Below are 27,713 nucleotides of genomic sequence, written 5' to 3' on the forward strand. Positions count from 1 at the left end.
ATGATCAACAAGGTCAAAGGCATTGCTCAGGTTAAACTGCAGTACCAATGCGTTTTTTTCTCCCCCAGGGAAAACAAATGGAAAAGATAAGTCATGGAAGCTAAAATTTTTTCGGTTCTATGATTTGTACGAAAACCAGACTGATAGTTGTGAAGGAATGTTGAACTTCTCTAAGTATTTCACTAGAATCGATGTTAATCAGTCCTTCCATTAGTTTAAACAATAAATGGTATGTTGGCAATAGGTCTGTAGTTGGCAGTCAAGGAAACAGACCCCTTAGAATTTTTAATAACAGGAGTCACAAGGATATGACCAACTTCCGCTGGAAATTTGCCAGTACACATGCATAAAGAAATCCAGTTTAAGAGTTCAGCCTTGAAGGAGATAGGGGCTGATTTCATAAAAGACAGTTATCCAATAGGCAATTGGATTTTTACATTATTTTGAATACAGCTTGAGGAATTGGTTCCAGTCTGAATTTTCAAAATGATTCCAGATCATATCAACAGCTGAACTTTCTTTTCCTAAATCTGAGTTTGAACCTAAAAGAGACGATCTCAAATTATGAATTTTTATAGCAAAATAGTTGCTAAATTTGTAGCAGAAAGTGGAAAATCTGTCTTAGACATTTATGTAAATTAATCTCAAACAAAGAGTTGATTATTCTGAAAAGTTCTTTACTATTTAAAGTAGGAGAATCTTACAGATTGACAAATAAAAGGATGTTACGGTAATCTAAAGTGCTTAGAATAAGTGACTGTACCAATAGCCTAAAGGAGGAAAGGTAAAAATATGGCCTAATTGTTCGAAGCTTTTATTACAGAAAATAACATTTTCTAACAAGAATGTTAATGTGAAAATCAAATGATAAATTTAGATCAAAGTGGATTCCCAAAATTTTAATAATTGGTAGAATGGAATATGTTATCCCATTCAAATTTATGGAATCATCCTTGATCTTATTTGAAGGAGAAGACCAAGAATATTATGCTTCTGTATCACTCCATGGTGCGACCTCACCTTGAGTGTTGCATTCAGTTCTGTCGCTGCATCTCAAAAAAGATATGGCAGATTAGAAAAGGTTCAAAGAAGAGCACTCAAGATGATAAAGGGGCTCTCAGGTTCGCCGAAAACATTAGAACATAGAGTCTTGCAATGGTGAGATTATCTTGACCTCAATTAATCTCAAACAATATACAGACTGGTTGTGGAGGTGCAGCCTGGAGGGAGTAGTTGGATTCTAAATACGAAACAAAATTCTGCAAGACTGTCTGGCCAAACTTATTGTCACATCAAGTATTTTGCTTGAAACAGTAATGAGATGTGAATGTATGGACTGAAGACCACATTGCAGCTTTTGACATCTCCTCTATGGATGCTGACCTCAAAAGGGTTACGAACACAGCCATGACATGACCCTCAAGCACTAGCCCAGCCAGGGTATAAGTAAAGGATACTGATGGCCATCCCCCATCCTGTTGGTGTCAAAAGAATAGCTGGGTGGACCATCTATGGGCTTTAGTCTGCGCCAAACAGGTCAAGGCTCACTTACAGTCCAAGGTATGCGGTTTTGGAAAGAATGTTGGAAGGACAATTGACTGATTAAGATGCAAATCTAGACTAGTGGATATTTGTTCCAATTGAGCTGGCTGCCCAAAAAGGAGGAAGTCACTGAGCCAAAAAAGAGCAAACAATTAAGCATTGCAGTTCTGAAAACTACAGGCACTATCACCACTCCATACTATATGATGAAGGACCTATTTAGGCAAGCCAAAAAAATGACCTTTACATCGCTTGACACATAAAAATGTTTTGAAAACATGCCTGAATATCTGGAAATAAAGGAATTATAGAATAGAACAGAATGAAACTTTCCAAAAAAAACACATGTATAAGACTAAAATTTAAAAGCAGCCTAAAGTGCTTTCTTTTTAAAGATGCCTTCAGCTGACATATGATATCTTAATAATGTTGAATGGTTACATTCACCACCGGGAAACTGTCCACAATTTACTTCTTTCTGCTTCTCATTCTTATCTTCCCATCTCCCTTTTGTATTTACCTTAATTGTTTTTCTCTCTTTCTATGACGATTGTATTTCCCCCCCTTCCCTATTTGTTTCTAGGGGCTCTACAGTTCCACCTATCCAGTATGTAACTTGTAATTGGTCATATACGTCTTACTTGACAAATCACTAGTAGATTTGTTATCATGGCCAAGTATGTTCAGTATGTCTAATATTTATTTGTTTATATGTTATTTTTTAATATTTTGTAAATCGCTTTGCATTTTGAACAAGTGTTTAATCAAAAACCGGAATAAACTTAAAACTAGCTAAATCTGAAAATGCAGGGCAGAAATGTTATAGAGTTGTAGGTTTATATATTTGTACCTTCACCACCTGAAAGAAATGTGTCTAGGATTCAGGCTACTCATGGCTAGTCAAAATGTCTTTCAACCAAATCCAAGTAACAGTGTGTTCTGTGAAGCAGGAGGAGGGGAAAACAAAATGGCCACTTCAAAAATGATAAAACTGGAAATGCCAAAAGAAAAACAAACAAACCAAAAAACCCACCAACCTCAACAACTTACCATGGCTGTGCCCATGTCCGTGCCCATGTCCATCATTATTGGCTATTGTCCATGTTTAGACTCATGGCTGTGGCCATGCCCACATGACTGTGTCCCATGGCTGAGGGAACCATTAAAGAGGGAATGGCTGTGTCCATGACCCTGCAAAAGTTTCCACAAGAAAACGTTTGAAACAATATTTTTATAATTATTTTGACTACCTTAATGATTATAATCCAAACAGTCTTGGGGAAGAATGGAGTAGAAAGAGTAGAATATTCAAAAATGTTGCTCTGAATGAATCAGAATTTAGCTTCATAATTATTATTTAAGTTGCTTTTGGGGCTCTTTCCTAAGCTGCGTTAGGTGTTAACGTGCACCTAACGCAGCTTAACATGGCATACCACAGAACATGCTCAGGTGTCCTGCAGTATGTGACAAATGTGAATATTACTAATTACACTTTTTTTATTTAGGTGTGTGTCCAAGTACAATTCCTGTGTTAATCAGTTAGTGCAGCTACACCACCACATGCTAGCTGGTTAGCACAGGAACAGTGCAAGAGCCTTTACCACCTACAAAAATGGAGAGCAGCAAGTGCGCACACACTAATTTTTTTTTTAATGGCTGCCACACCAATAGTAACATTAGCGCATGTCATTAATATAAAAGGGTTTTTTATGGCTGTGGTAAAAATAATTTTAGCATGTGGGAAAAAACCTGCGCAAGGGTACTCCAAGACCACTTTTTACTGTAGCTTTGTAAAAAGGACCCCTATATTTAATCATTAAAAGGCTAAACATATATTTCTTTATATGGGGGCTGTTACAGAAAGTATCAGACCTTAATTTTTCTTGCGTAAACAAATAAAGCTAGGGAGGCATGATTTAGTGCAGTGTTCTTCAACCACCGGTCCATGGACCAGTGCCGGTCCATGGACCAGTGCCGGGTCCACAGGAAATTTCCTGCCGGTCCATAGGGCCAGCACGTGCATCAGGCCCAAAACAGTGTTCTTCAACTGCCAGTCCACGGTGCGATCGATGCGGCATTATCTTCGAGCCAGCTCTCTCTTCCTAACGATTCAGTACACAAAGCCACAGGCAGTGGCTCCTAAGGGTATCCTGAAACCGGAAGCCTTCTCTTTGACGTTGCAACGTCAGAGGGAAGGCTTCCAGATGAGGGCACCGGACGTGCAAGGTGCAATTAGTACTATTATGGGGTGGGGTCTGGCCTACAACTTAGCCCAGAGTTCTTCAACCACGGACTGATGCCGGTCCACAGAATAATTCTTTTATTTCTGCCGGTCTATAGGTGTAAAAAGGTTGAAAAACACTGGTTTAGTGCACGTATGTAGGAGACCTTAATTTTTTCCCGCCTACAGAAGCTGTCAGCAACCGGCAGACCGCCAATGAGTGAGGAAGTATGAGTGCCGTCGGATTTTCTTTTTTGACAAAATGACAGAAAAAGTTGAACAACACTACTGCATTAAATTTTGTGTAAAGCTTGGCTATTCCCAAGTGAAAACAATCCGAAAGATTCAACAGGCCTTCGAGGACGAAGCAATGGGCACCACACAGATAAAGGAGTGTTACAACTGCTTTAGAGATAACCACACATCAGTGCAGAGTGAAGCACGTTCTGGTAAGCCCAGAAATGAGATCCAGAAATGAGATCGTCATCCAGAAATGAGATCATCATTGACCAAATGAGGATCCTGGTGATGCAAGATTGTCGAATCAGCGTTGGATCCATTCATTCCATTTTGACTGAGGATTTGATCTTCAGGAGAATTTCAGCGAAGTTCATATCAAAGCTGCTAATGATCGAGCAGAAGCAACTTCATTTGGAGCTCGCACAAGTCATGCTGGAGACTGTGAACAGTGATCCAACTTCCACAGCACTGTGATCATTGGTGATGAGTCCTGGGTTTATGGGTACGACCCAGAAACCAAGTTGATGTCATCACAATGGAAGCATTCAACATCCCCGAGGCAAAACAAAAGCAAGGCAGGTCCGCAGCAATGTCAAAGTCATGCTGACCGTCTCCTTTGACTCCAGTGGCATGGCTCATCATGAGTACACACCACACAGCACAACCATCACCAAGGTGTACTGCGTCACCTTCATAACGCTGTGAGACGCAAATGGCCAGACCTGTAAGCACCAGGCAATTGGCAACTCCATCATAATAACGCACCTGCCCATTCTTCACATTTGATATGGAGTTTCCTGGCCAAATACAACACACACATGTGATTCCTCAGGCTCCCTAATCTCCCAACATGGCTCCGTGTGACTTCTGGCTTTTTCCCAAGATAAGGACCAGAGAAGACATCATACAGAATGTGACGGACCAGTTGCGAGCAATCTCCAAAGAGGCATTCCAGCGCTGCTTCCAACAGTAGCAGAACCGTTGGAAGAAGTGTGTGGCAGCCCAAGGGGACTACTTTGAAGGAAATTAGTATAAAATTGTGGATATCTGAATATGAGTATTTATGAATAAAGGTCTGATACTTTTTGAACAGCCCTCATATGATTCACTAATTTATTCATAAACCCCCTCCTTTACAAAATCACTCTAGCGTTTTTAGTGCCGGCCGCAGCGGTAAGAACTCTGATGCTCATAGAAATTCTATGAGTGTCGGAGTTGTTACCACCGAGGACAGCACTAAAAACACTAGAGCAGCTTTGTAAAGGAGGGCCAAAACCAAGATGGCAATTTGTTGTGACTTTTAGTGAGGCCTTTAGTGCTGGCCAGCTCACTGAATGCTCTGCATTGTTGATGCTCATAGAGTTCCTATGAGCATTGGGAAAAGCACAGAGCATTCAGCGTGCTGGCCAGGCGACCTCCTGGGTCAAGGACCAACTTTTGATGCCTCCCTGCTGATGGACACATGCCACCACTGTCGCATTGTCTGAGAGAACCCAAACTGCTCTGCCAAGTAGCAGACTGTGAAAGACAAACAATGCCAGCCAAATCGCCCAGGTCTCCAACCCATTTATTGACCACTGGACCTCCTTTGGGGACCATATATCCTGTGCAGACCAACTCAAACAATGTGTCCCTCCAACCAGAAAGGCTGGCATCCATCATTACCACCATCCACTCATTTTCTGCAAAAGATTGTGGGAGTTCAACCATCACTGCAGACTCAGTCAGGCAGGAACCCACAGTGGAATGCCAGGTATTAGTGACCTGTATTGGACACCGTGAAGATGGGCTACTGGGCTAGATGGCCATTGGTCTGACACAGTAAGACTATTCTTATGTTCTTATGTGGCATAAATGCGCACAAGGCGAGTCTCTATCATTTGAAAGGAAGCTTCAGAATGAGAGGGCATAGGATGAAGTTAAGCGGTAATAGGCTCAGAAGTAATCTAAAGAAATACAGAAAGGATGGTAGATATGTAGAATAGTCTCCTGGTAGAGGTGGTGGAGACAAAGACTGTGCCTGAATTTAAGAAAGTGTGGGACAGACACATGATCTCTTAGGGAGAGGAGGAGATAGTGGATGCTGCAGATGGGCAGACTGGATGAGCAATTTGGCCTTTATCTATCATTATATCTGCTGTTTCAGTCCCTTAGGATTCCTTAGGGAAGTGCCCCCATCCACCAGTACAGTATTTTTTTCTGTAACCACTGAGAACCATATGCACAATCGGAAGATGCAAGGAATTCCTGTCTTCCTCAGAGATGCACCACAGAACAAGCCAACCTGAAGACTTCCACTGCATCTGGATTAACATCTCTGATATCTTGATGCATCAGAAAAGACTAAGAGGTCTTACAGATGACCTTCAATAAAGGATCCACAACCTGCAGGGCCTCCTCAATATGCAGAACCAAAGAGATCTGCACAATCAATTCTTGTAGTTCATCATGGTGAAAAATACTGAGCACTGGTCCTCCATCCAATCCTCCTCAGTCTCTGGACCCACTGCATCCAAAGGATCTATCCCAGCCTAAAGAGGACTCATCAGAAAAGATATCTATACTATCTTCAAAATCCTCTCTAAAGGATATTTTGCAATATTTAAGAAGAGTAGGAGAGGAGGAAGGGAAGAAGAGGAGGAAGACTAGCAGGAGGGGGAATAAGATCAGAGTTTTTAAGGCAAAAAGCCCTGTACATGGCCAAAATGAAAATCGGGGGGAAAAAAATAAACCTCTGGATCCCTCTGTGGAGCCCCAGTTGAAGACCAGCCACATGTTGCAAGCGTGGGGGCAAATTCAGGCCCAAAACATCAGATGCAAGAGATAAAATGGAGGTGGTTCCCACCAAAGCTGGAGCTGCTGCTAAGCCAGACTCACCTACCCCGACTGCAACCGAATCACCCGGACAAGAAGGTTCTCCCAACAGATCTGGCCCGGTTTCACATTCCAGAAAACTGACTCCTTAAGATAAACAATATTTGCAGGTTCCTACTGCATCAACTCCATGACAGGAACACCCTGGGCAGCACTTGAATTTCTCCAAGACCATCATGGGAGAAAACGAAAGTGAAACCAGCCGCCAAAATCAGATGCGAGGCAGACTTGGGAACAGCCGAGAACAAAGGCAGGCCAATAGAGATACCATAGCAGGGGGTGAAAATAAAAAAACCAGCCAGTAACTCTAAGCTTCTGTATTAAAAAAAAAAAAAGAAGCAGATTCTCCCAAGTTGCCACAGAGCTTACAATTGAGGCACCTCAAGATCGGGGGAGGGAGGAGAGAAGGCAATGGAGACCCTCATGAGCCCCCACTTCAGTCCAGGATAAACACTGAGAGGGACTTTTTTTTTTTTAATGCAGTAAATTGGAGGCAAATAAGAAAAATGTAAAAACTTCAAAAGGAAAGCAAAAACCCCCAGGCTTAAAAAGAACAGGACACAGACTCACCACCTCAACACCTGCTAGCAACAGAACAGACTTGACTGCACAGGAACTGCATAGCCTAGATATAGGTCCTGTACAAGCCAGTAGTTCTCAGTCTCCACCTGCTGGTAGAGGGACATAACCCAGTCGTTTGTGTCTGTCTGAAGGGACACTATAGAAAAGGTAAAACATTGGTGAGATCTAATTTAGAATATGGTGTACAATTCTGGTGGCCACACTTTCAAAATGATATAAATAGGATGAATCAATCCTAAAAGCAGCTATTAAAATGGTCAGTGGTCTTTGTCAAAGCATATAGGGACAGACTTAATGATCTCAATATGTATACTTTGGAAGAAAGGTGGGAGGGGGAGATATAAGAGATGAATGCACAGGAGTCTCTGTCAACTGAAAGGAAGCTCTAGAATGAGGAGACATAGGATGAAGATGAAATGAGAGACTCAGAAGTAACCTGAGGAAATGCTTCTTCACAGGAAGGGTGGGAAATTCATGCACTGGCCTCCCAGTGGAGGTAGTGGAGATAAAAATTTTTTATACAAATTCAAGAAAGCTTAAGACGAGCACATAGATCTCTAATGGAGTGAAAAGGAGGGTAGATGGCACGGATGGGCAGATCTCTAATGGAGTGAAAGGGAGGGTAGCTGGCACAGATGGGCAGACTGGTCATTTTTCTATAATATATTAGTTCAGCTTTAAGCATGGAGGCACACAACTCAGTTGGGAAAGTGGCAATCAGATAGCATTTTCTTTGTAAAGTCTGTTATGTAAAAGACTCCATGTAAAATTAGCGTTTTATTACCCACTATAGCTTATCACCACAAACACTACAAATATCATACCAGAACTGTGAGAATGTCCATGACCCCCATGTTTAAAAACAAACACGCCTATAAGATTTACTATAAGTCCCAGTATAGAAACAGAAAGCAGTCTCTCATGATGCACATCAGGGGGCTCAAGTGCTCTCTGGAAAGAGAAATAAAAATATATATATTAAATCTGCAATTAATGTAGGCAATACAGAAACAAAGCACAAAGCAGATTACCACTTACAAAGTATTCTTTGCACACTGCAGCTCACCAGTCACACATGTGGGTCATATGACATAACCAAGAACTGTTTGAGAAAAACAAGCACCTTTCCTTGCTGGTATATAGTCATTTCAAATGCTGCCATGACACTCCATATGAAAATTTTGCTTTGGAAGGAGGATTTGTATAACTCAAACTTATCCCTTTTAAAAAGATGTTCTCTGAAAGCAGAATATGTTACTTTCTTTGAATGCTAGCAGTTCGGTCTCTCATACACACAAAAGAGAGACTCTCTAGTACGTACATATTGCTTTTGCTTGGACTTGGTACGAGGATGCTAAAACCCTAGTAACTGTAGCAGTTGATCAAGATTAGGTCTTGACTAATCATTCAAATAAAGATCACATGAACCCCTTCTTACCGCCCTCCACTCCCCCCCCTCACTATGACTATGACAAGACATTTTGGCCAGGATTCTCTAAACGGCTCCGTTTTTTTAGGTGCCAGTAGGGACCCAAGTTCAGTAAAAAAAACAAAAAAACACCACCATTTAAATGGCATTTTTAACAGAGTTTCAAGGTGTCTACTGGCCTAAAAAAATCAGCACAGGAATCACGCCTCTGTAGGCACTTTAGGCCGCCTAATCCCAATATGGGTGTGGCTAACACCAGAAGTGGCATCAGGTGGCCTAAAGTGCTTACAGAGGCGCAAGTCATATCAAAGGCAGGCACCAGAAACATAGGCCTGGAAAACCCTGGTCTACATTTTTGGTGCTTACCATTGCTGAAGATGTGATTTTGTGACTGGCGCCATTGTGCGATTGACACATGATCGGCGGTTGCTTTTAAGGCAGCCGGACCTCGGCAACAGCGCCGGTTAGAGAATACGAGCCATTGTGGATATCCCAGTATTAAAAGCTAGACATAAAAAAGAGGTCACATCTTGAATCTCCTGCAACTTGGATGAAAAACCACGTGTTTGCTTCTTATAAACCGAAGTAGCCTAGGCAGCCTTTGTTCAAATTTTTATTTCTAAACACAATTTTGGAACACTGAGCAGAAACAGGTCAAAACTGGGAAATTGCAAAGCCCAAAGTGACCATCTTGACCTTTTCTCTTCCAAGTATTTGTTCAAGACTTAAGTCTAGAATGGGACATCGAATACATTTGTAATTTTGGGGGACCAGAAAGTACATGGAGTAAATCCATATCAGCTCTTCTACAGTGAGACAGGTTCATCATCTATGCTGGCTTGCAAAAATGAGAATTCCAAAGTTATCTAGTACTGGTGTTTTTTTTTTTTAATTAATTCTTTATTCATTTTCTAAAATACATTAAGTGTTAAATATATTCATTCATATTAACAATAAATACATCACTTACAAACAATCATTGATATATTTCATAAATTCTTATCCCTTCCCCTTTCCCATCCCTCCCTCCCATATATTCCATTATCATATAAAACATATAATAATAAACTTCCCCCCCTCCCTATACCTTAAGTTGATAAATATAAGGGAAACAAATTCAAATTAATCTTTACAATACTTTGTCAATGGTTTCCACACATCCTGAAACTTCTTAAAATATCCCCGTTGTAATGCAATAAACCTTTCCATTTTATAGATATGGCATAAAGAATTCCACCAGAAGTTGTAATTTAATCTCCTCCAATCCTTCCAATTATATGTAATTTGCTGAATGGCAACACCAGTCATTATAAGTAGTAATTTATTGTTATTCGCAGAAATCTGACTTTTTGCTCTCATTTCCATACCAAATATCACAGTATCATAGTATCTAGTAATGGTGTTGAAGGAGCTTCAGTGCTCTGAGATAAGCAATTAAGGGACATAGATATACAGACAGATTAAAAAAATCAGTAGCCTTCCATTATAATCTAGAACAATGTATCGCGGCACACTAGTGTGCCTCCTGAGATTCCAAGTGTGGCACACTGAGGAGGAAGAGAAGCGCCGGCCAGCTGACTTGCCTCTCGCTGCGAAGCACCTCCTGTAGGGCCAGAGGTTCACGTGCTGGCACGTTTCCCTACACACACTCTCCTCCTTACAAGCAGCATCTTCCTGCTGCCATCGCGTTTTTCTCTGCACACACACACACACACACACCACGACCAACAGCGGCAGCTCTGTGTGCTTTTTAACTTGGTCACACAGCTGCCGCTAGGATTAATTTAGATGTGGTTTAGGTCGGCATCATCGAAACGAGCCGGCCTAGTAAAGGCCCAGAGGCTTCTGGATGAAACCGCGTCTAAATTAATCCTAGCGGCAGCTGTGTGACCAAGTTAAAAAGCACACAGTGAGCTGCCGCTAGAGACAGAAGTACTGCTGGACAAGGAGGAGGAGGAGGATAGAAGGGAAAAGGGGTTTTACTGGAAAAGGGGAGGATGGAAGTGAGAAGGGGTACTGCTGGACAAGGGGGAGAAGAAGAGGTGTTGCTGGCCAGGGGGCAGGGAAAGGGAAGGGAGAAGAGGTGCTGCTGCTGGACCTGGTAGAAGAGGAGGGAAAGGAAAGATGCTACACACTGGAGGGGAAGGTGAGATGGGGAGAGCATATTAGCTGTAAGTGGGGTTGGGGGGAGGGAAGGAAGGAAGAAAAATTGTTACAGGAGGAGTGAGAGTAATGAGAGAGGGAGAAATGGACATGGGGTGGAAGAGAGGAAGAAATGATGCATGGAGAAAGAACATGGGTTGGGGAGTGGGAAGGAAAAATGTCACTCGAGGGAAGAGGCAAGGAGAGAGAGAAAAAATGTGCATGAGGCAGAAAGAGTTAGACTCATAGAGAGGGTGAGATGGATGGGGAGAACTACTACTACTATTTATTATTTCTATAGCACTGAAAAGGTGTACACAGCGCTGTACATTGTAACATACAATAGACAGTCCCTGTTCAGAAGAAAGAGGAGTTTAAACTGTATTTGGAAATGGACGGGGAGCCAATAAATTGACTTGAGGAGAGGGGTAATGTGAAAATAGCAGTAATCATGGAATATGAGTCTCACAGCAGAATTTTGAACGGATTAAAGAGGCGAGAGACGGGTGCGCAGGAGGTTCGAGAGAAGTACGTTGTAGTAGTCTAAGCACGAGGTCAAGAGTTTTGGTAGTGTGTTCAGAGAGAAGAGGATGGATTTTAGCAATATTATAGAATAGGAAGGGACAGGATTTGGCGGTTTGTTGGATCTGATCAGAAAACTAGAGAGAGGAGTCAAAGATCATCCCAAGATTGTGAGCCAATGAGACAGGGAGGAGGATAATGTTATTCACAGAAATAGAGAACGGCGAGAGGGGGGGGAGGTGAGTTTAGGCGGAAAGATAATGAGTTCAGTTTTAGCCATATTGAGTTTGAGATAGCGGCAAGACATCCAAGCAGCAATGTCGGATAGGCAGGCTGAACGTGGAGAGGTGATATTGAAAATCATGAGAGGACAGAAAGGAGGGGGAGGAGGAGAGGACAGAAAGCAGCGGCATGATCAATCAAAAAATGGGCCATATATAGACTCACACCTAGGGGCGCCTAAATGAAATTAGGCGTTGCTAGGCGTCCTAGACATAGGTGCTTATCCATTAGGCCATCTTTTCACTTGCCTAATTTGGCAGTGCCTATGTCAGATGCCTGATGGCACTTAAGTCAACCATGCCTATTCTGTACCCATAACCATGCCTACTTTTTAACACAGGAGTCATTAGGCATCCCTAGGCATTGGATGGCGCCTTCACCAAACTCTTAAATTAATTTTTATTATTTTGATTGGCTGAAACCCAGCATAATCAATACCATGCCAATTATAAAAATTAAGTTTGGCGCAGATCCTGAACTTAAGCGTCACTAGATGGCTGCCGATTAGGGCGCCATTTATAGAATACAGACATTTCTGACTATCATGTTTGGTTATTTTCTTTTTTCCTTTATATTTATTTTTATATCTTAGCCCTATTACCTAATTTTGGATGCATTGGACAAATATTTTTATTTTTTTCTTTATCCTTTCTATATCTTGCTACATCAGTTACATTTATAATTATGTGACTGTACAATTGAAATTTATAAAAATAAAAGTTAAAAAAACCCAAAAAGCATTAAGACGATATGTACCAAACTGAAAAAGGGAATCAATACACTTTAAATTCAATTAAGAAAAAAAATACTTAAGCTCTATATTGTACCTTGTTCCCTTCATATTATAATCAAATGCAGATATGTCTAAGCCTGAATCTAGTATAGTGGAACCGAGAAGGAAATCAATACAAACTAATTTTCTCATGGCTGTAGTTACAGATCCTGATGACATACCTCGATTCCTTCAGAGAAAATGAAAAAAGCTGTGAAGATCAGAAAGAGACCATTTACAAAACCAGCTATAACTTCAGCCCGGACATACCTACAAGTCAAAAGAGAAGAGAAGGAAAGCATAATTACTTCATTGCACTACAGCACTTATTTGCTAAATAAAATCAACTCCTACTCCTGTTCCTCTGAAATACTATAACAAAATCATGGAGGCAATATTTAAGGAGGGAAAGGGAAGCTGATGTCAGCAATGTGGTTTCTGTAAAAATCAGTAATAGAAGGGTAGCTTTGTGGTTAAAGTAATGGGTTGACAACTTGAGAACATAAGAATTGCCGCTGCTGGGTTCCAACATCCCGAGTCCTAACATCTGGGAAGCTTTATTATTCCATCCAAGACACCGTTTTGCTCAGTTGCCGAATGGCTCGGGTACCGGCAGAAAAAAGCTCTTCCAGAGATGCAAAACTATATCCACACTTAGGTTATTTCAACTTTGGAAAAAGGTCGAAGTCTGGTGGACTCATGTCTGGACTGTAGAGAGCATGAGGTAACACCTCCCAGCCATATTTGCGTAGTTTTTCAATGACGAGTGGAGAGCTCCATCTTCCCCACAACCAAAAAAATTTTTGCTTATGATCATGAAGGCATCATCATCACCGACAAAGTTCCATGTGGAAGAAGTGTCACAGCATTGTATTATTGTGATTTTTGCAAAAAATAAAAAAAAAAATGCACAGAAAAATGCACAAAACCCGACCTCAGTTGCTCTTGGCTGGGCCCACTCATTCTTCATTGACAACGCTCCGCCCGCACATAGGGGAACGTCACTGAAAACTACATGAATACGGCTGGGAGGTGTTACCTCGTGCTCCCTACAGTCCAGACAAGTTTCTGTTGAACAAGAACGTGTGCTGGTAGGGCTAGTCTCAGTTAGGGTGCTGGTCTTAGACCAGAGTGCCACCGTGTGAGCGGACTGCTGGGTATGATGGACCACTGGTCTAACTCAGCAGTGGCAATTCTTATGTTCTTATGACATGAGTCCACCAGACTTTGACCTTTTTCCAAAGTTGAAACAACCTATGTGTGGACATCGTTTTGCATCTCTGGAAGAGCTTTCTTTCGCGGTATCCAAGCCATTCGGCAACTGAACTAAAACGATGTCTTGGATGGAATAATGAAGGTTCCCGGACATTGGGACTCGGTCATTGCAAAGCAGGGAAACTATATTGAAGGATTGTAAAGAAATACTTGAAAAAAAATAAAACATGTAGATTTTTTTAAATAGTGTGTATTATTTATGAAATGACCCTCATATAATTACGCATATTTTATGAGCTACCATAGTTACTACCCCAAAAGCAAAACTACAAGGGCAAATAAAAAATTAAAGGCAAAATACATTTAATGGCTTTAATAGAAATAGTTGTATGCAATTGAACATACCACTTTTGCACATAGTACCCATGCAATACGACGTATTTGTTGTATCATTCAACCAGCTTCTGCATTCCTGCAGAAAAGAAGTTTTACAGCAACTCCCGAAGTTAGGTGAGCACCGCTTCCTTTACTTCATCATGCTTTGTCTTTTGCTCAGGTCGCAGTGATGCACCCATGTCTCGTCGCCGATGACAATTCTCTTCAGAATACTCAGATCTTCAAACCGTCTCAAGAACTGGGTCGCAACCTCCAAATGCTGTTGCTTGTGCAGATCAGTAAGCTGCTTAGGAACCCACTGTTGAACACAGACTTTCCTGTATCCCAAGTCATCATGCCAAATGCAAGTCCATAGCCGATATCCAAATTTGCAGCCAACTGAGACACCGTTATCCATTGTGGTCTTCTCTAATCAAGGCATCCGCCCTGTCAGTGTGCTCTTGTGTGTGTGTGCATGCAATTCAAGTTCAATTTATTTGATATACCACAAATATAAAACAGAGGTTAAAATCTCAGTGGTTGATGAGTGACCAGAACGACCTTGGTCAGTTACACCTATTCTTCCTGCTTCAAACTTTTTTACCCACTCATAAACCTTACATTGATTCATGGTGCTATGTCCATACTGTGTCAATATCTGATGGTGAATTTCTGCAGGTTTCACTCACTACTGCACATTGTTCTTTGATGGTGCAATCATGCAATGGAGTGTTCATGTTTCTGACCTCATGGCTGCCACGAGACAAAAGGCCGAGCGCTGCACTGTGCATGGACAAACTATCCAACAGGCAAGGTTGCATTTTGCAAGCTCTGTTCCAGTTATGACATAATTTAACAATTGCTTTCACTTTTGATTTGCCCTCATTTATAGACTTCATACATTAGCAATATTAGGAGAATGGTATTTTTAAATCACTTTGCTCCCTAGTAACAATCCTAATTTATCAAGATTAGTACTTGAAATGGCATAAGACCCTAACACTGCAGCCTTTCTACCTGTCCAATGTATCATCTGGTTTGAAAACAAAAAAATTCTTATTTGCTTCTGCAGGGCTTCTTTAGAAAAATAGTCCAAGCACTTTCTGTTTTGGCGTATTTCTTCAATTTATTTAAAATTAACAATTGGCAAGATTATGCAGGTACAACCACCTTAAAATTATTTCTAATAAATCAAACAAGCTAAAACAATTCAGTTTTGTAAGATAAGTAAGACAATGATATATCAAAAGTTACATTATATTTATTGAGCTAGCAAAATATAGGGGAAAAAAGTCTTACCCGTAAGAAAATGTGTCATTTGAACCCCACCTTGAAATAACAGATGCTACCAATCCTGCCTAAAAGAGCTGTGCAGTCGAAGAACATATGAAAGGAATCCGAAATTAAACCTAAACTGGAAACACAGAAAAGATTAAGTTTATTCTCAGTTCTGCTGAGGAGACTAACATCTACAATACACTTTTTACTTAAGAGTTGACAATCCAAAGTCCTTGCTAACTTAACCCCCCCAACTCCTTTTATGAAAACCACGTTAGGGTTTTTTAGCGCAGGCCGCAGTAGTAAAAGCTCTGATGCTCTGAGCGTTTTACTACTGCGGCCTGCGCTAAAAGAAACCCAATGTGGCTTCATAAAAAGGGTTAATTTCCATTAATGTATTTTTTTTTTTTCAAATTCACATTTTTTAATCTGAATAGTCAGGCATGAGAATGTTTTGCCCAACAAGATAATGGCAGACATATAATAAAATACAAAACATGTTGTGCACTCTGTCATGCAATGTAAGTTAAGAAACACTGAAGTCTTAACATGAAAAAATGTTTAAAAATATAGTATTAAAAAAGTGTCCAAGTTGATTAAAAGCCATTGAGATCAAATGAGCGTTTGATGTAACTTATTGTTGCTTTTGTTTAACTGATGTAAATTGCTTTGATACAATTAAAGCAGTATATAAAATTAAATCAATTTAGCCACCAGTTATCAGGTAGTCATGTGGCCAGCGAGTTTTAAGTTTTAACTCTAAATCCAGTAGTCAGGAGCTGCAAATAAACTAGTAAACCAGAACAGAGCCAAATGGTCATTTGCTCCATAATTTACATTCTCTCCTTATGCCTCTGGCCAGCATCCTGTTGATTGAGAAGCTTTTATCAGAATCATATTCTATAAATGCAATACATTTTTCTACGGCAATGCATTTAAAGATGCAGCCTCAGTGTTTTGACAGAATAATATCCAAGAAATTCCTTTATGAATTAGTATGGAAGCAATTCACGGGAGCCATTCAGAAAGCCGCTTAGCGCCGAGCAGTAGCACCAAAGTGTGCTCCTACTCGGTACCACTCAGTGGCTGAAGCCGGAACTCGCGGCAGCAACTGACTGGGTTAGCAGCGGGGCAGTAGCACGGAAAGCTTGTTCCTGCATGCTACACCTCTGGACCGCCAGGGATTTCAGTGGCAGAGGAGGTACGTTGGACAGGGAAGGGAGGGAGGTCAGGGTTGCAAGCCTGGAGGGAAGGGGCTGTGTGCAGATCTTGGCAGGGCAGGCCACTTGAATATTAAGCTGCCTGACTTATACTCAAGTCAACCATTTTTCCTCCTTTTTGGGGGGTCTTGACTTATATTCGAGTATATACAGTAATTCCTAATATTCTATTTGTTTTCTTAGCCACCATTGCACACTGAGCTGAGGGTTTCAATGTATCCTCAACAATGACACCTAGATCCTTCCCCTGGATCCTTCCAAGCGTAACCACTCCAAGAGTAGAAAAGTAGCTTAATTTGGGTTCAAATTCTACTGTGGCTTCTTGAACACTTGGGCAAGTTATTTAAACTTTCCATTGATTCAGGTACAAACTTACATTGTAAGTCCTCAAGGGACTTGGAAATACTGTACCTATAGTATCTGAATGTAATTTGCTTTGAACTACCACTAGGGGGGGAAAAAGGGGGAGGGGGCATGAGCAAAATCCAAAATCTCATTCCAAGAGATACAGGGGAATAAATCAGGAAACACTTTAAACACTATGTTTTGAATTCAGCGGTCAGAGCTAATGTAACAGAGGAGAAAGAGGATGTGGCCCCAACATTTAGCTGCTGTCCTCCTCTTCCTGTGCTGAAGAATGCCAGGGAGGAAGTGGAACCACAGCAGATGAAAGGAGCAAGCCAGAGGTGTCGCCATGCCTCCTTGAAGCCTAAGCAGAATTCTGTGTAGCAAAAGCAGGGTTCTGCACAGGTAGGCATTATGCACAAATTCTGTGTCACACAGCTGCTCATTTCCTCAGGAGTATAAACAAGGGGAATAATCTTGTCGGCCAATATTTTTACAAAAGAAAAATACCACAAAAGTACTTTCATAGTCTTCTGAAGGAAAAAAAAAAAAAAAAAGTTAGGGGGAGGAGGGGATTGGTCCTGTTCTATTCTGCCACTGGCCTCGAATTGGAAAGTGGCCTCAAAGCAAAACAAAAAATACATTAGCTAAAAAAATGGCCCTGAAACAGGCTGAGAGAGAACAAAGACTTGGCTATTTCAGGCAGTTTAAGAAGCAGCACTGAAAATAGTTTTCTGTAAAATTTCAGACAGACATTCTTATATGATTTTTTACTGGACCTTATTCTTAAAATTACTTTTTAAGACTGGACTATGCAAACACATGGTTTATCACTTATTTTCACTGCAAATTTCACCCTTTCCACCCTTTTTTCAGAGGGAAAAAGAGTAGTTTAGCTGGCATATTGCCACCTTTTGCTATATGTTGGGTTTTTTATTGTTTATTTATACTTTTATAAATATACAGTACATAAACCAGTAATATATATATATATATTTTACTGGTTTATGTACTGTATATTTTAATATATATAGAAAAAGAGAGATTTTACATACAGATTTAAAAAAAAAAAAAAATAAAAAACCCTAAATAAATAAAACTCAATATGAGATTACCAATCTCTCAAGTAAAGTCAACAATCTAGGAGAGACAATTCACATTATCATGGGATCTGATATTTAACGAGAATAAAGAAAAAAATCATTAGTGTAGTGTTACATCTTCTACATTATTCATAAGGACCTACATCACTGTGGAGGCATTGGAAGGTATTACTCCCTTTCATTCTAGAAAAAACCGTAACCAAGAGGGGAGGGGGGGGTCGAAAAAAAATATATGAATGTTGATTTAAAAGGATCAATCATTTACAAGGATATCTAAGCTGAAATTTAGTCCCCAACGGAAGTATGGATTGTCTCAATTGTAGGAACCCTCTCCTTCTTGTCTGAGTTAACTTTGAGACATCTAGGAACATGGAGATCTTAGAATCCATAAAGGTCACTTCTTTAAGCCTAAGAAACAGCCCAAGAAGTGCCTCTTTGTCTTTTTGAAAGACAAATGTTACCAGGAGTGTAGAATATGAAGTAACTTCGTCCTCTGAGGTTTCCAATATTCTTGTTAAATTCATTGGACTCGATGAATCAGACGAGACCTCAGGTTGAGAAGCCTTCTTAGAAACAGGAAGGTAATATATTCCATGTAAGGGCAGAAAGCCAATCTCTGGATATTGAGCACTGGAGTCAAGTACAATCTTGATCTGGCCTAGCTTTTGTGGCTGGTATACACCAAAGATAGGTAAATACCAGCACTCCTCATTCCTCTTTCAATGGTGGAGCTGGTTCTGCATGGTCATTGTCCAGCTGTTCTGCATAAATGTTATATAAAGTGCTGTTTTGTCTCCGGTTTCTTCCGCAAGACTCTCTGCAGTGAAGTTAGTCGAGTTTGAGCTTGCTCTCTGTTATTTGGAAGTTGTATTCTGGGTGTCCAAAAAGGTAAAGGAGTCCACCCAACTGTTGGACTCATCTTTAGAGAATTCCTGTTCCATGATTTTGAGGAACTCTCTAATGGCTGCTTTACAGTTTTTAGCCATGTGTTTGGTTGAGGAGCAACACTTATAGCAAATTCGATATTTCCTCAACAGCTCTTTTCATTCTCCCAAGGTTTTCTCCTTAAACCCTCGATATTTCAGAAGAGGATGTGGTTTTCTATGTATTGGACACTGTCTTTCTGGATCCTCTATTGTTTCTACAGTTGGAGGAGGGTCTGTTGGTTGAGCTAATGTGGGTAGTATGTCTGTCTTGTGCACTGCTACAGACTTTCTAGCAGAGTTGCCATACCTCTTTACTGGCTTCTCATTCTGGAGGTAGCCTGTCTTCACATGATTAGGTGTATCATCCCAGAAACTGGGATCATTTCTTCTCTTTGCCAGTTTTCAAATGAAGTCTATGAAGACGGTGAATGGGGGAACCTTCCTTGGCTCTCCTCCTTATACTTCATACCTAGAGCTGACCATTTTTCTTTTGACATCATATGGCAGCTTTCATGTGAACTTCTTTATGCCACAGCACGTATCCAGGTAGCTCAGGCATGGAAGACTCGGATCAGTCTTAAGTGCTTCCAGTTCTTGGAGGAGGTCTCCCAAGTCCAGCAGCTTGTCATGATCTTTGCTGGTAAGTCTTGGGAAGTTCTCTATTCTGCCCCTCTCACATCTCCATCAGGCCCTGAACATCATCATGTTGGAATGCATCTTTAAGGCGTCTTATCTTTTCAGATGATTCAGGCCCCAGCCGCCTGATCATTAGATTCATCTCTTGCCTGGGACTTGGCTTTATGATTGATATAGCAACTTGGAAATCAGCCTTCCATCCATGGTACCTCTCTGGGCTATCATTAAATTGGGTGAGCCCCATGTTTACTATTTTCTTGCATGCCATGTATGTTGCAAGGTCTTCTCTTTCTGAGATCCCTATAGTGTGGGCGGTGAGTAGATGTGGTTGACTACTTGCTGTTGGCCTATAAATAGGTATGGAGTACGGTGTTTCAGGTGCCTCTTCCTTAATCACAGCATACTGAAGGAAATGTTGCTGCTCAGTCTTCACTGCAGCCGTGTTCCTGTCTGGTGTCAGAATCTTAGCTAGAAATGAAGCATTCTTCTCGGGGAGCCTTTCTGGAGCGAGAGCCGGCAGCAGTGCATCCGTGTGCTTGCTTGCGTGTGGACCACTGTAATGGCGTTTTGTCTCCATGGCGCGCTCCGCCTTCAGTTTGCTTCTCTCAGGCGACCTTAACTCTGCTACTAAGGAATGTGCTTTCCCTTCACCAAGTGACTGCTCCGAGTCAGACTGTGATTGTTTGTTTTTTGCCCTGAGGCATAGGCCTTCACATACTCTTAACGTACGCTGTGTGTGATCTTCCCTTTTGATATGGCTCAACTGACTCTCCCCACCGTCAGCCTCTGTGGCTCCCAACACCTTCAGTTGCGCCTCAATGGGTCCCACTTCCTTTTGTTGTTGTAGCACCTTCAAGGCAATATCAAGCTCTGCCTTTTTTGCGCTTTGCAGTAGCTTCTTCAACCTTTGCCCTCTCTTGTTCTTCTAGTTTTCATTTCTGTATTTCAATAGCTGCTCCATGCTGGCTATAGAGAGCTTTTGTTTTTGCAACTTCTTCTTGAATTCTTAGTCTGACAGACATGGAGACTGCAGATGATCTGCTAGAATGGCCTGTTTTGTCTGTTCTAGATGTTCTACTGGTTCTGGAGCTCTTTGTGGCATATTTAGACCTGCCTGAGTATTGGGATTTAATCCCTTTATCTGGGGCCTCTGTAGACTACTCTGCCCTGCTCTTGTCCCTCTCACAAGCATATATCTAAATGTATTCTATTAAAGACAAAACATGACTAGGCTGCCCTGGCCATGGGACCATGCCAAGGGGGCATTCAGGCTCCATGTCGGCATAATCTTTGGTCTTTCTCCAGATACTGACAGTTCTTTCTTGTGCAGACATCTATTTACAGTGAGACCATTTACCATCTTTCAGAGGATAATGATTTTAAATCATTTCCTGAACTAGAGGTGGAGGGCTCTGATACACTCTAGCAATAAAGAACTGTGCGACAATCTTGGCAAATCAAAGTTCTGAATACCTTCAAAACTTACATTGAAAATCATTGATAAAAAGGCTTAAGAAACTCCCAAGATCTAAAAATGAAATTAAAAAGAGATCAAGACATATACAGAAAGTGCCGATATAATATAGAATATCAAATATTTTTATTAATATATTCCCTATATACACCGCCCATGCGCGCTTATCGGATGGGAATTACGCAGGCGCATGCTTCCTTAGGCCATATGCTTTGGTCATGCCCCCGAATCCACCAGTTTTGGCTCTGCTTGGGTCATTACACTTCTACATTGTGGGACCAACACTGGACTCCAGCCCCTCGAGCACTATTTGGCTATTATACTGGTGATGGGACAAAAGCGTGCAAGACTTTGGCACGCCGACATTGCAGCGCAGACAATTCGGCGCAAGACCCCAGCGTGCCACCTAAAAACTTACTTTTAAAGAGCTCTGATGGGGGGTGTAGAGGGGGAACCCCCCCACACTTTACTTCATACTCTTCACGCTGCCGTTGGGGGTGTAGGGGGTGCAACCCCCCACATTATAAAGAAAATTTAACTTTTTCCTTAAACCCCCCCCCCAATGGCAGCACGAAGAGTATGAAGTAAGCTGGGGGTGTTTCCCCCCCACACCCTGCATCGGAGCTCTTTAAAAGTAACTTTTTAGGCGGTTCGTTAGGGTCTTGCGCTGAACTGTCTGCGCTGCAATGTCAGCGCGCGCAAGTCCTGCGTGTGAATGACTGTGAACCATTATACTATTGCAATCCCCGAAACCAAAAGGAATGATAGCTTTTATTGCTACAGCGATGCTTCTGGGCAAGAAAGCCATTCTCACTAATTGGCTGTCCAGCGACCTGCTGTCCTTTGGTCAATGGCGGTCCTTGATGATTGTCCATGCTTCTTTGGAACGTAGACATTTTGATACTCTTGCTACAGGACCAGGCCGCCACTTCTGTTTGATTTGGGAACGTTTCTGGATGGATCTCACTCCTCGCGCTCAAAGTCGACTCTTGAACTTGTGATGTTACAGTCCTTTTGTGTTGATTGCTTTGGATTTGCTGTTCAACCTCAGGCTTTGGGAAGTGGGGGGTGGCTGGGGGTTGGAAACTGTGTTGTGCACTTTGGTAAGACTTCAGTTATGCTTTGTTGTTTATATTTCTAGCACTCCTTTTAAACTTTAATAAAAATTATTTGAACATAACATCTCTGGCATTCCCTGTTACTTAAAGGGAATGCCAGAGATGTTTAATCTAGCTTGTTAGCAGAAATGCAATCTCCTGTCAAACAGAAAGTCTAGACTAACAAAGAACTATAAAAACTGATAATGAAATTAAGTCCTTCTTTGCTGTTACTCATAAGGCACAAAAATTAAAAGAGTCAACCCTCTCAAATAAAGCAAAATTAAATGGGCTAAAAAGTGGACAGGAAAGGTTAAATCTACATGCTAATCAGAAGTATGAATTAGCAGTTATATAAAACTACATAGATCATATCGTGAAATTCAATATCTTTCTGATACAGCATCCTAAATTAAAGTTAAGAATCTTCTTTGTTCTAGAATTCAAATCTGATCTACAGATTTGTTTCATGAAGTCATCTAGACTTATAAAAGACAAGGAAAACCACTAAGAACTCAAATTCATAGTTTTATAGGACTATGCATGAAAAACACAATGCGGGTACTATTTGATACAATTAAGAAAGCTTCAGACTGACAAAAAAAATGGACTATTGTATATACAGTATACTGCTGAAATCAAACATTTATTTATTTATTTTTATTTGTTAAGATGAAGAAATTGACCTAAGAGAGTGAAAGATCAACCTAGACATAAACAGACAAATGTCAGTAACAAAACAATATTCAAATATGGAATTAAGGCACATTTTTATTTCCGAGCACTATTTACCATATTTATTAATAATTTATTAATATATATCAGTTAATAGAATTTAAAAAATTTGATAAAGAAAACCTTAAAATGTAATTGATATAAAGAAGACATCTTAACAGAATGAAGTGTAAGCAGAGATGGCACAGGGGTCCTCAAACTTTTTAAACAGGGGACCAGTTTACAGTCCCTCAGACTGTTGGGGGCTGGACTATAGTTTGGGGGAAAAAAACCCCAACATGAATGAATTCCCATGCACACTGCACATATCTTAATTGTAGTGCAAAAAAAACAAACAAACACATGAAAGAACAATACAATATTTTAAAGAAGAACAATTTTAACCAACACTTCCTCAGCCCCAGTGCGTCACGTCATTATGTCCCTGTCCCCCCCCCCCCCCCCAATGACGCTGGAGCAGCAAAAAACTAATAGTCATGGGGGATCACAACAAAGCACTCAAACATCTGCAGAAAGAAGCAGATGGTGGTACCAAAATCAGTCTTGGTTATTGGAGCACCAGCTTGAAATACTGAGAAAAAGCTATTGGAGTGCCAGAATGAGGTATGGAATAGAGAATGACACGGGGACAACTTTTTCCCTGTCCCCACAGGAACTCAATTTCCTGTTCAGGTGAGTTCTATCGCTGTCCCATTCCTCTAAGTTCTGCCTTAACCACACAAGCCTCAGACACTTATGATTTTAAAGCATTTTAGGCTTGTGCAGATGAGAACAGAGCTTGCAAAATGAGGCAATGACAGGAAAAGGACTCACAGGGACGGGAAGAGAGTGGCACAGTGGTTAAAGTTATAGCTTCAGCACCCTGGGGTTGAGGATTCAAACCCACGCTGCTCCTTGTGACCCTGGCCAAGTCACTTAATCCCCCCATTGCCCCAGGTACATTAGATAGATTGTGAGCCCACCAGGACAGACAGGGAAAAATGCTTGAGTACCTGAATAACTCATGTAAACCATTCTGAGCGCTCCTGAGAGAATGGTATAGAAAATTCCCTAACCCGTTTGTCTGTTCCAATTAGATTGTAAACTCTATTGAGCAGGGATTGTCTCTTACATGTTTAATGTACAGTGCCATGTATGTCTGGCAGCGATATGGAAATTAGTAGTAGTTTTTGTCCATTCTTAACCTGCTGTTAAACCTGCAAGTTTAATCAGAGTTGTATATAAGTCTGGCTCAATGAGTATGAGTAGCCACACATCATCCGCATAGATATAAAACTGAGTATCCACTGATTATATCAGGGATCTCAAACTCCCTCCTTGAGGGCCGCAATCTAGTCGGGTTTCAGGATTTCCCCAATGAATATGCATTGAAAGTAGTGCATGCACATAGATCTCATGCATATTCATTGAGGAAATCCTGAAAACCCGACTGGATTGCGGCCCTCAAGGAGGGACTTTGAGACCCCTGGATTATATCAACTTGGCTAATGCTTGAGGTAGACATTAAACAGATTAGATAATAGTATTGATCCCTTTAGTACCCCACAGGTTAGTGCCCATGGTGGTGAAGAGGTGCTGGGTGCTGCCAAACAGTATGGACTGTTGCTTGGTTTAGATTGGTAAATATTGTCACACTGATATCATGCTAGTACAACTAGCAGAAATGAGTTTTACAAGGCTTAAACATCAAGAAACTTCAAAACAAGAGATTTAAGTATCCTAAATAAGATAGGCTTATTTAAAAATTTGCCTAAGCCAGAATACCCCAAAAAACTCCAGTGACTTCCAGTGCTGGCTCAACTGTTAGACAAGACCAGGCATTCACCTAGAGCAGTGGTTCCCAAACCTGTCCTGGAGGACCCCCAGGCCAGTCGGGTATTCAGGATAGTCCTAATGAATATGCATGAGAGAGATGTGCATATAATGGAGGTGCCAGTCATGCAAATCTGCTCCATGCATATTCATTAGGGCTAACTTGATAAACCAACCGGCCTGGGGGTCCTCCAGGACAGGTTTGGGAACCACTGACCTAGAGCAATGGTAGGAAATTCCAGTCCTTGAGAGCCACATGCAGGTCAGGTTTTCAAGATATCCACAATGAATTTGTATGAAATGGATTTGCATGCACTGCCTCCTTGAGATGCAAATCTATCTCATGCATATTTATTGTGGATACCCTGAAAACCTGACCTGCCTATGGCTTTCGAGGACTGGAATTGCCTACCCCTGACCTAGAGCAGCAGCTTCTTGAGGACAGCAAAGGGCAGCTGCAGTCAAAGCAAAAACAAAACATCGTAACAGTCACACTAACTCAAAGAGTCATCAGCACACATTTTAACCTGACTTTTTTGAATATTTGTGATTATCAAGTTTAATTATCAATGGGGGGGGCGGTAAGGCTGAAGGTTTGCCTAGGGCACTCACCATCTTTGTAGCTGCTCTGGTAACTGCTAGATGTTTCTCACACATCTCACAGGAAGGGATTCAAGCAACCCTTAAGAGCAGTGTATCTCAAACTTTTTAAGCTGCGGCTGGAGAACATCCAAAATGCACCGACATTGATGCAATGACATTGCACGCATGCGTGACATCACGTCAACTTCCACACATGCACTGATGTCCTTCAGCCGCGGCCCTGAGCCTTCCGTTACCGCTGGTGGGTGGGCCTGCAGAAGGAGAGATGAGAAGGAGCAGAGGCACAGGCACAGGCACCACCAGCTGACTGACTACAGGATGTACCTCTTGCCACGTTCTGTAAGCAGTCAGCCGGCGCCGGCATCTCGGGGCACACCTGGAATCTGCCGGGGAACACTAGTGTGCTGCAGCACACAGTTTGTGATACACTGCTCAAGAGAGTAAATGTAGCATCACAACAGACAGGTTCAAAACACTCATAAGGCTACTAGACAATATTGAAAAGTACAGCTGATCCAACATCTGCTTTATAGGAAAGTTACAATTAAAGCAGTTTAAGTATTTATTAGGATTCCTTCTTTTTTTCTGATTTCATCTCTTCTATCTGATCTCAGACATAAGTAGATTTCCTAATCAATTTTCCACAGACTGTAGAAAAAATTATGGGGGGGGGGGGGGAGGGCAAGCATTTCTCAGGCTTATGGAAAGAACTGATGGACCTTTATACAGACAAGAAAAGGCTATATTTCTTGCCAGTGTAAAGTTTATAGCTAAATTGGGAATGCAGTTTAAGGGAAAGATCCAGAACCAGTGACACTAATTATTTTTTCTTGTTTTGTTTGCGAGGAGGGAGGGGGTAATTTAGCATATAGGGCTCCACAGTGGGATACTGAGACCCACAGTACAAGAGATGCATTGTAAAGTACGCCTCATGGACTATGCATGAGTGGGAAACATTGGAGAAAACATATATTAGATGAAGTATGAAATTGTCACAGCATACCATGGTGGAATAGCATGCAACCGAGTCTGAAGCAGAACTATATGCCATTTCTGAAGTCCAAAAGGAGTACTGCTCTTACAAACTTTCCAAAACCAAAGTAATTATACATATGCTAATTGTAATCATCTCTTCTAACTGATCAACGTTGGACTCTTAATAGAATTAAAACAGAATGCTGGAATCTAGAGTTCACTAGAGGGAGGCATCCATAATTTTACGCATGAGATGCGACTACTGTTTCACAAAGTACTAGCATCATATCATTAAAAAGAAAGAAGACGTGGAAATTCCTCCAGTAGGACGAGACAAAGGAGAGCAGCCAAGAGCCTGGTTTTCAGGGACCAGTGCCGGCTTCTCGGTCCAGGAGGGCCGAGACCGACGTGGCAGTGCAGCCGGCGGGCAGGCGCTTTCTACACGTCACTAAAAGCCTTCTTCACCCGCCCAGCCTCACCTGTTACTAAGGATCCCGTAGACCAACTCCACGAAGGCGAAAGACAGGTTCAAGCACAAGAAGAAAAACAGATTCCTGGACGTGGAATCCTTCAGGATAGCCCTGCAGGAAAAAAAAAAAACAAAAGCAGAGTGATCGAACCTGGAGGAAGCAACACACCGATATCCGGATCTGACAGTACCCGGAATAGCTTCTGCAGGCGCCCACAGACCGGCTCGCCCCTAGCCCTCACACTGGGGTCGGAAGAGATGACGGGCCGCCCTCAGATAGGGGTCCTAGAGCGGAGTACGGCCCCGAGAGATGCCGCTGCTCCCTCACCTGAACCAGCCCGAAAGCTTCCGCACCAAGCTGAACCGGGGCGGCTTGTACTCATCGTCCTTAATGGACAGGGGCAACATCTTTAGCACAAACCCGAGACACAGCACCGCCCGGTGCAATGCGGCGCCCCTCCCCCTCCAGCCTCTGAGTCCGCTTCCGCCCGCTCACCAGCCAATCGCGGCCTACCTTCACTTCCGGCAGCGTACGTGCTTGCGTACTTTCTGGGACTGCGTGTAACTGAGCGACTTGAACTGCCTGAGGTACCGGGAAGGAGAGAGACTCTGTGACCGACTGAGATTTAAAGGCGCAGCAGCCAACTGGACCTTATCAGGAAACTAGGCTCGCGCGCGGCCAAAAATGTTTTCCAGTGTTCTTTTTTTTTTTCGGTTCATTTCACACATGGGTTTAATGCCCGTGAGAACTTTGGCAGATCAGTTATATACGCATTTTAAAGCATATTAAATCAATTTTGCATAGGCTAAATTTTTTTTAAGGTGTGATAATCAAACGAATACA

At 41.7% G+C, this 27,713-nt stretch overlaps 1 protein-coding gene across 1 annotated transcript in view; it reads right to left on the reverse strand.

The window, feature by feature from the left end:
• SLC30A7 (solute carrier family 30 member 7) overlaps positions 1-27,358 on the reverse strand; it is a 76,223-nt gene extending 48,865 nt beyond the window's left edge. The window contains 8 exon segments of the mRNA XM_033916825.1: positions 2,593-2,637; positions 2,640-2,733; positions 8,273-8,410; positions 12,789-12,876; positions 15,496-15,554; positions 15,556-15,610; positions 26,880-26,981; positions 27,198-27,358. Of these exon segments, the coding sequence (XP_033772716.1) occupies positions 2,593-2,637; positions 2,640-2,733; positions 8,273-8,410; positions 12,789-12,876; positions 15,496-15,554; positions 15,556-15,610; positions 26,880-26,981; positions 27,198-27,277 (661 nt within the window). The 5' untranslated portion in view covers positions 27,278-27,358.
• Positions 27,359-27,713: the final 355 nt, after the last annotated feature.

The sequence above is a fragment of the Geotrypetes seraphini genome, chromosome 12, assembly GCF_902459505.1.
Source record: "Geotrypetes seraphini chromosome 12, aGeoSer1.1, whole genome shotgun sequence".
NCBI classification, from domain to species: Eukaryota; Metazoa; Chordata; class Amphibia; order Gymnophiona; family Dermophiidae; genus Geotrypetes; species Geotrypetes seraphini.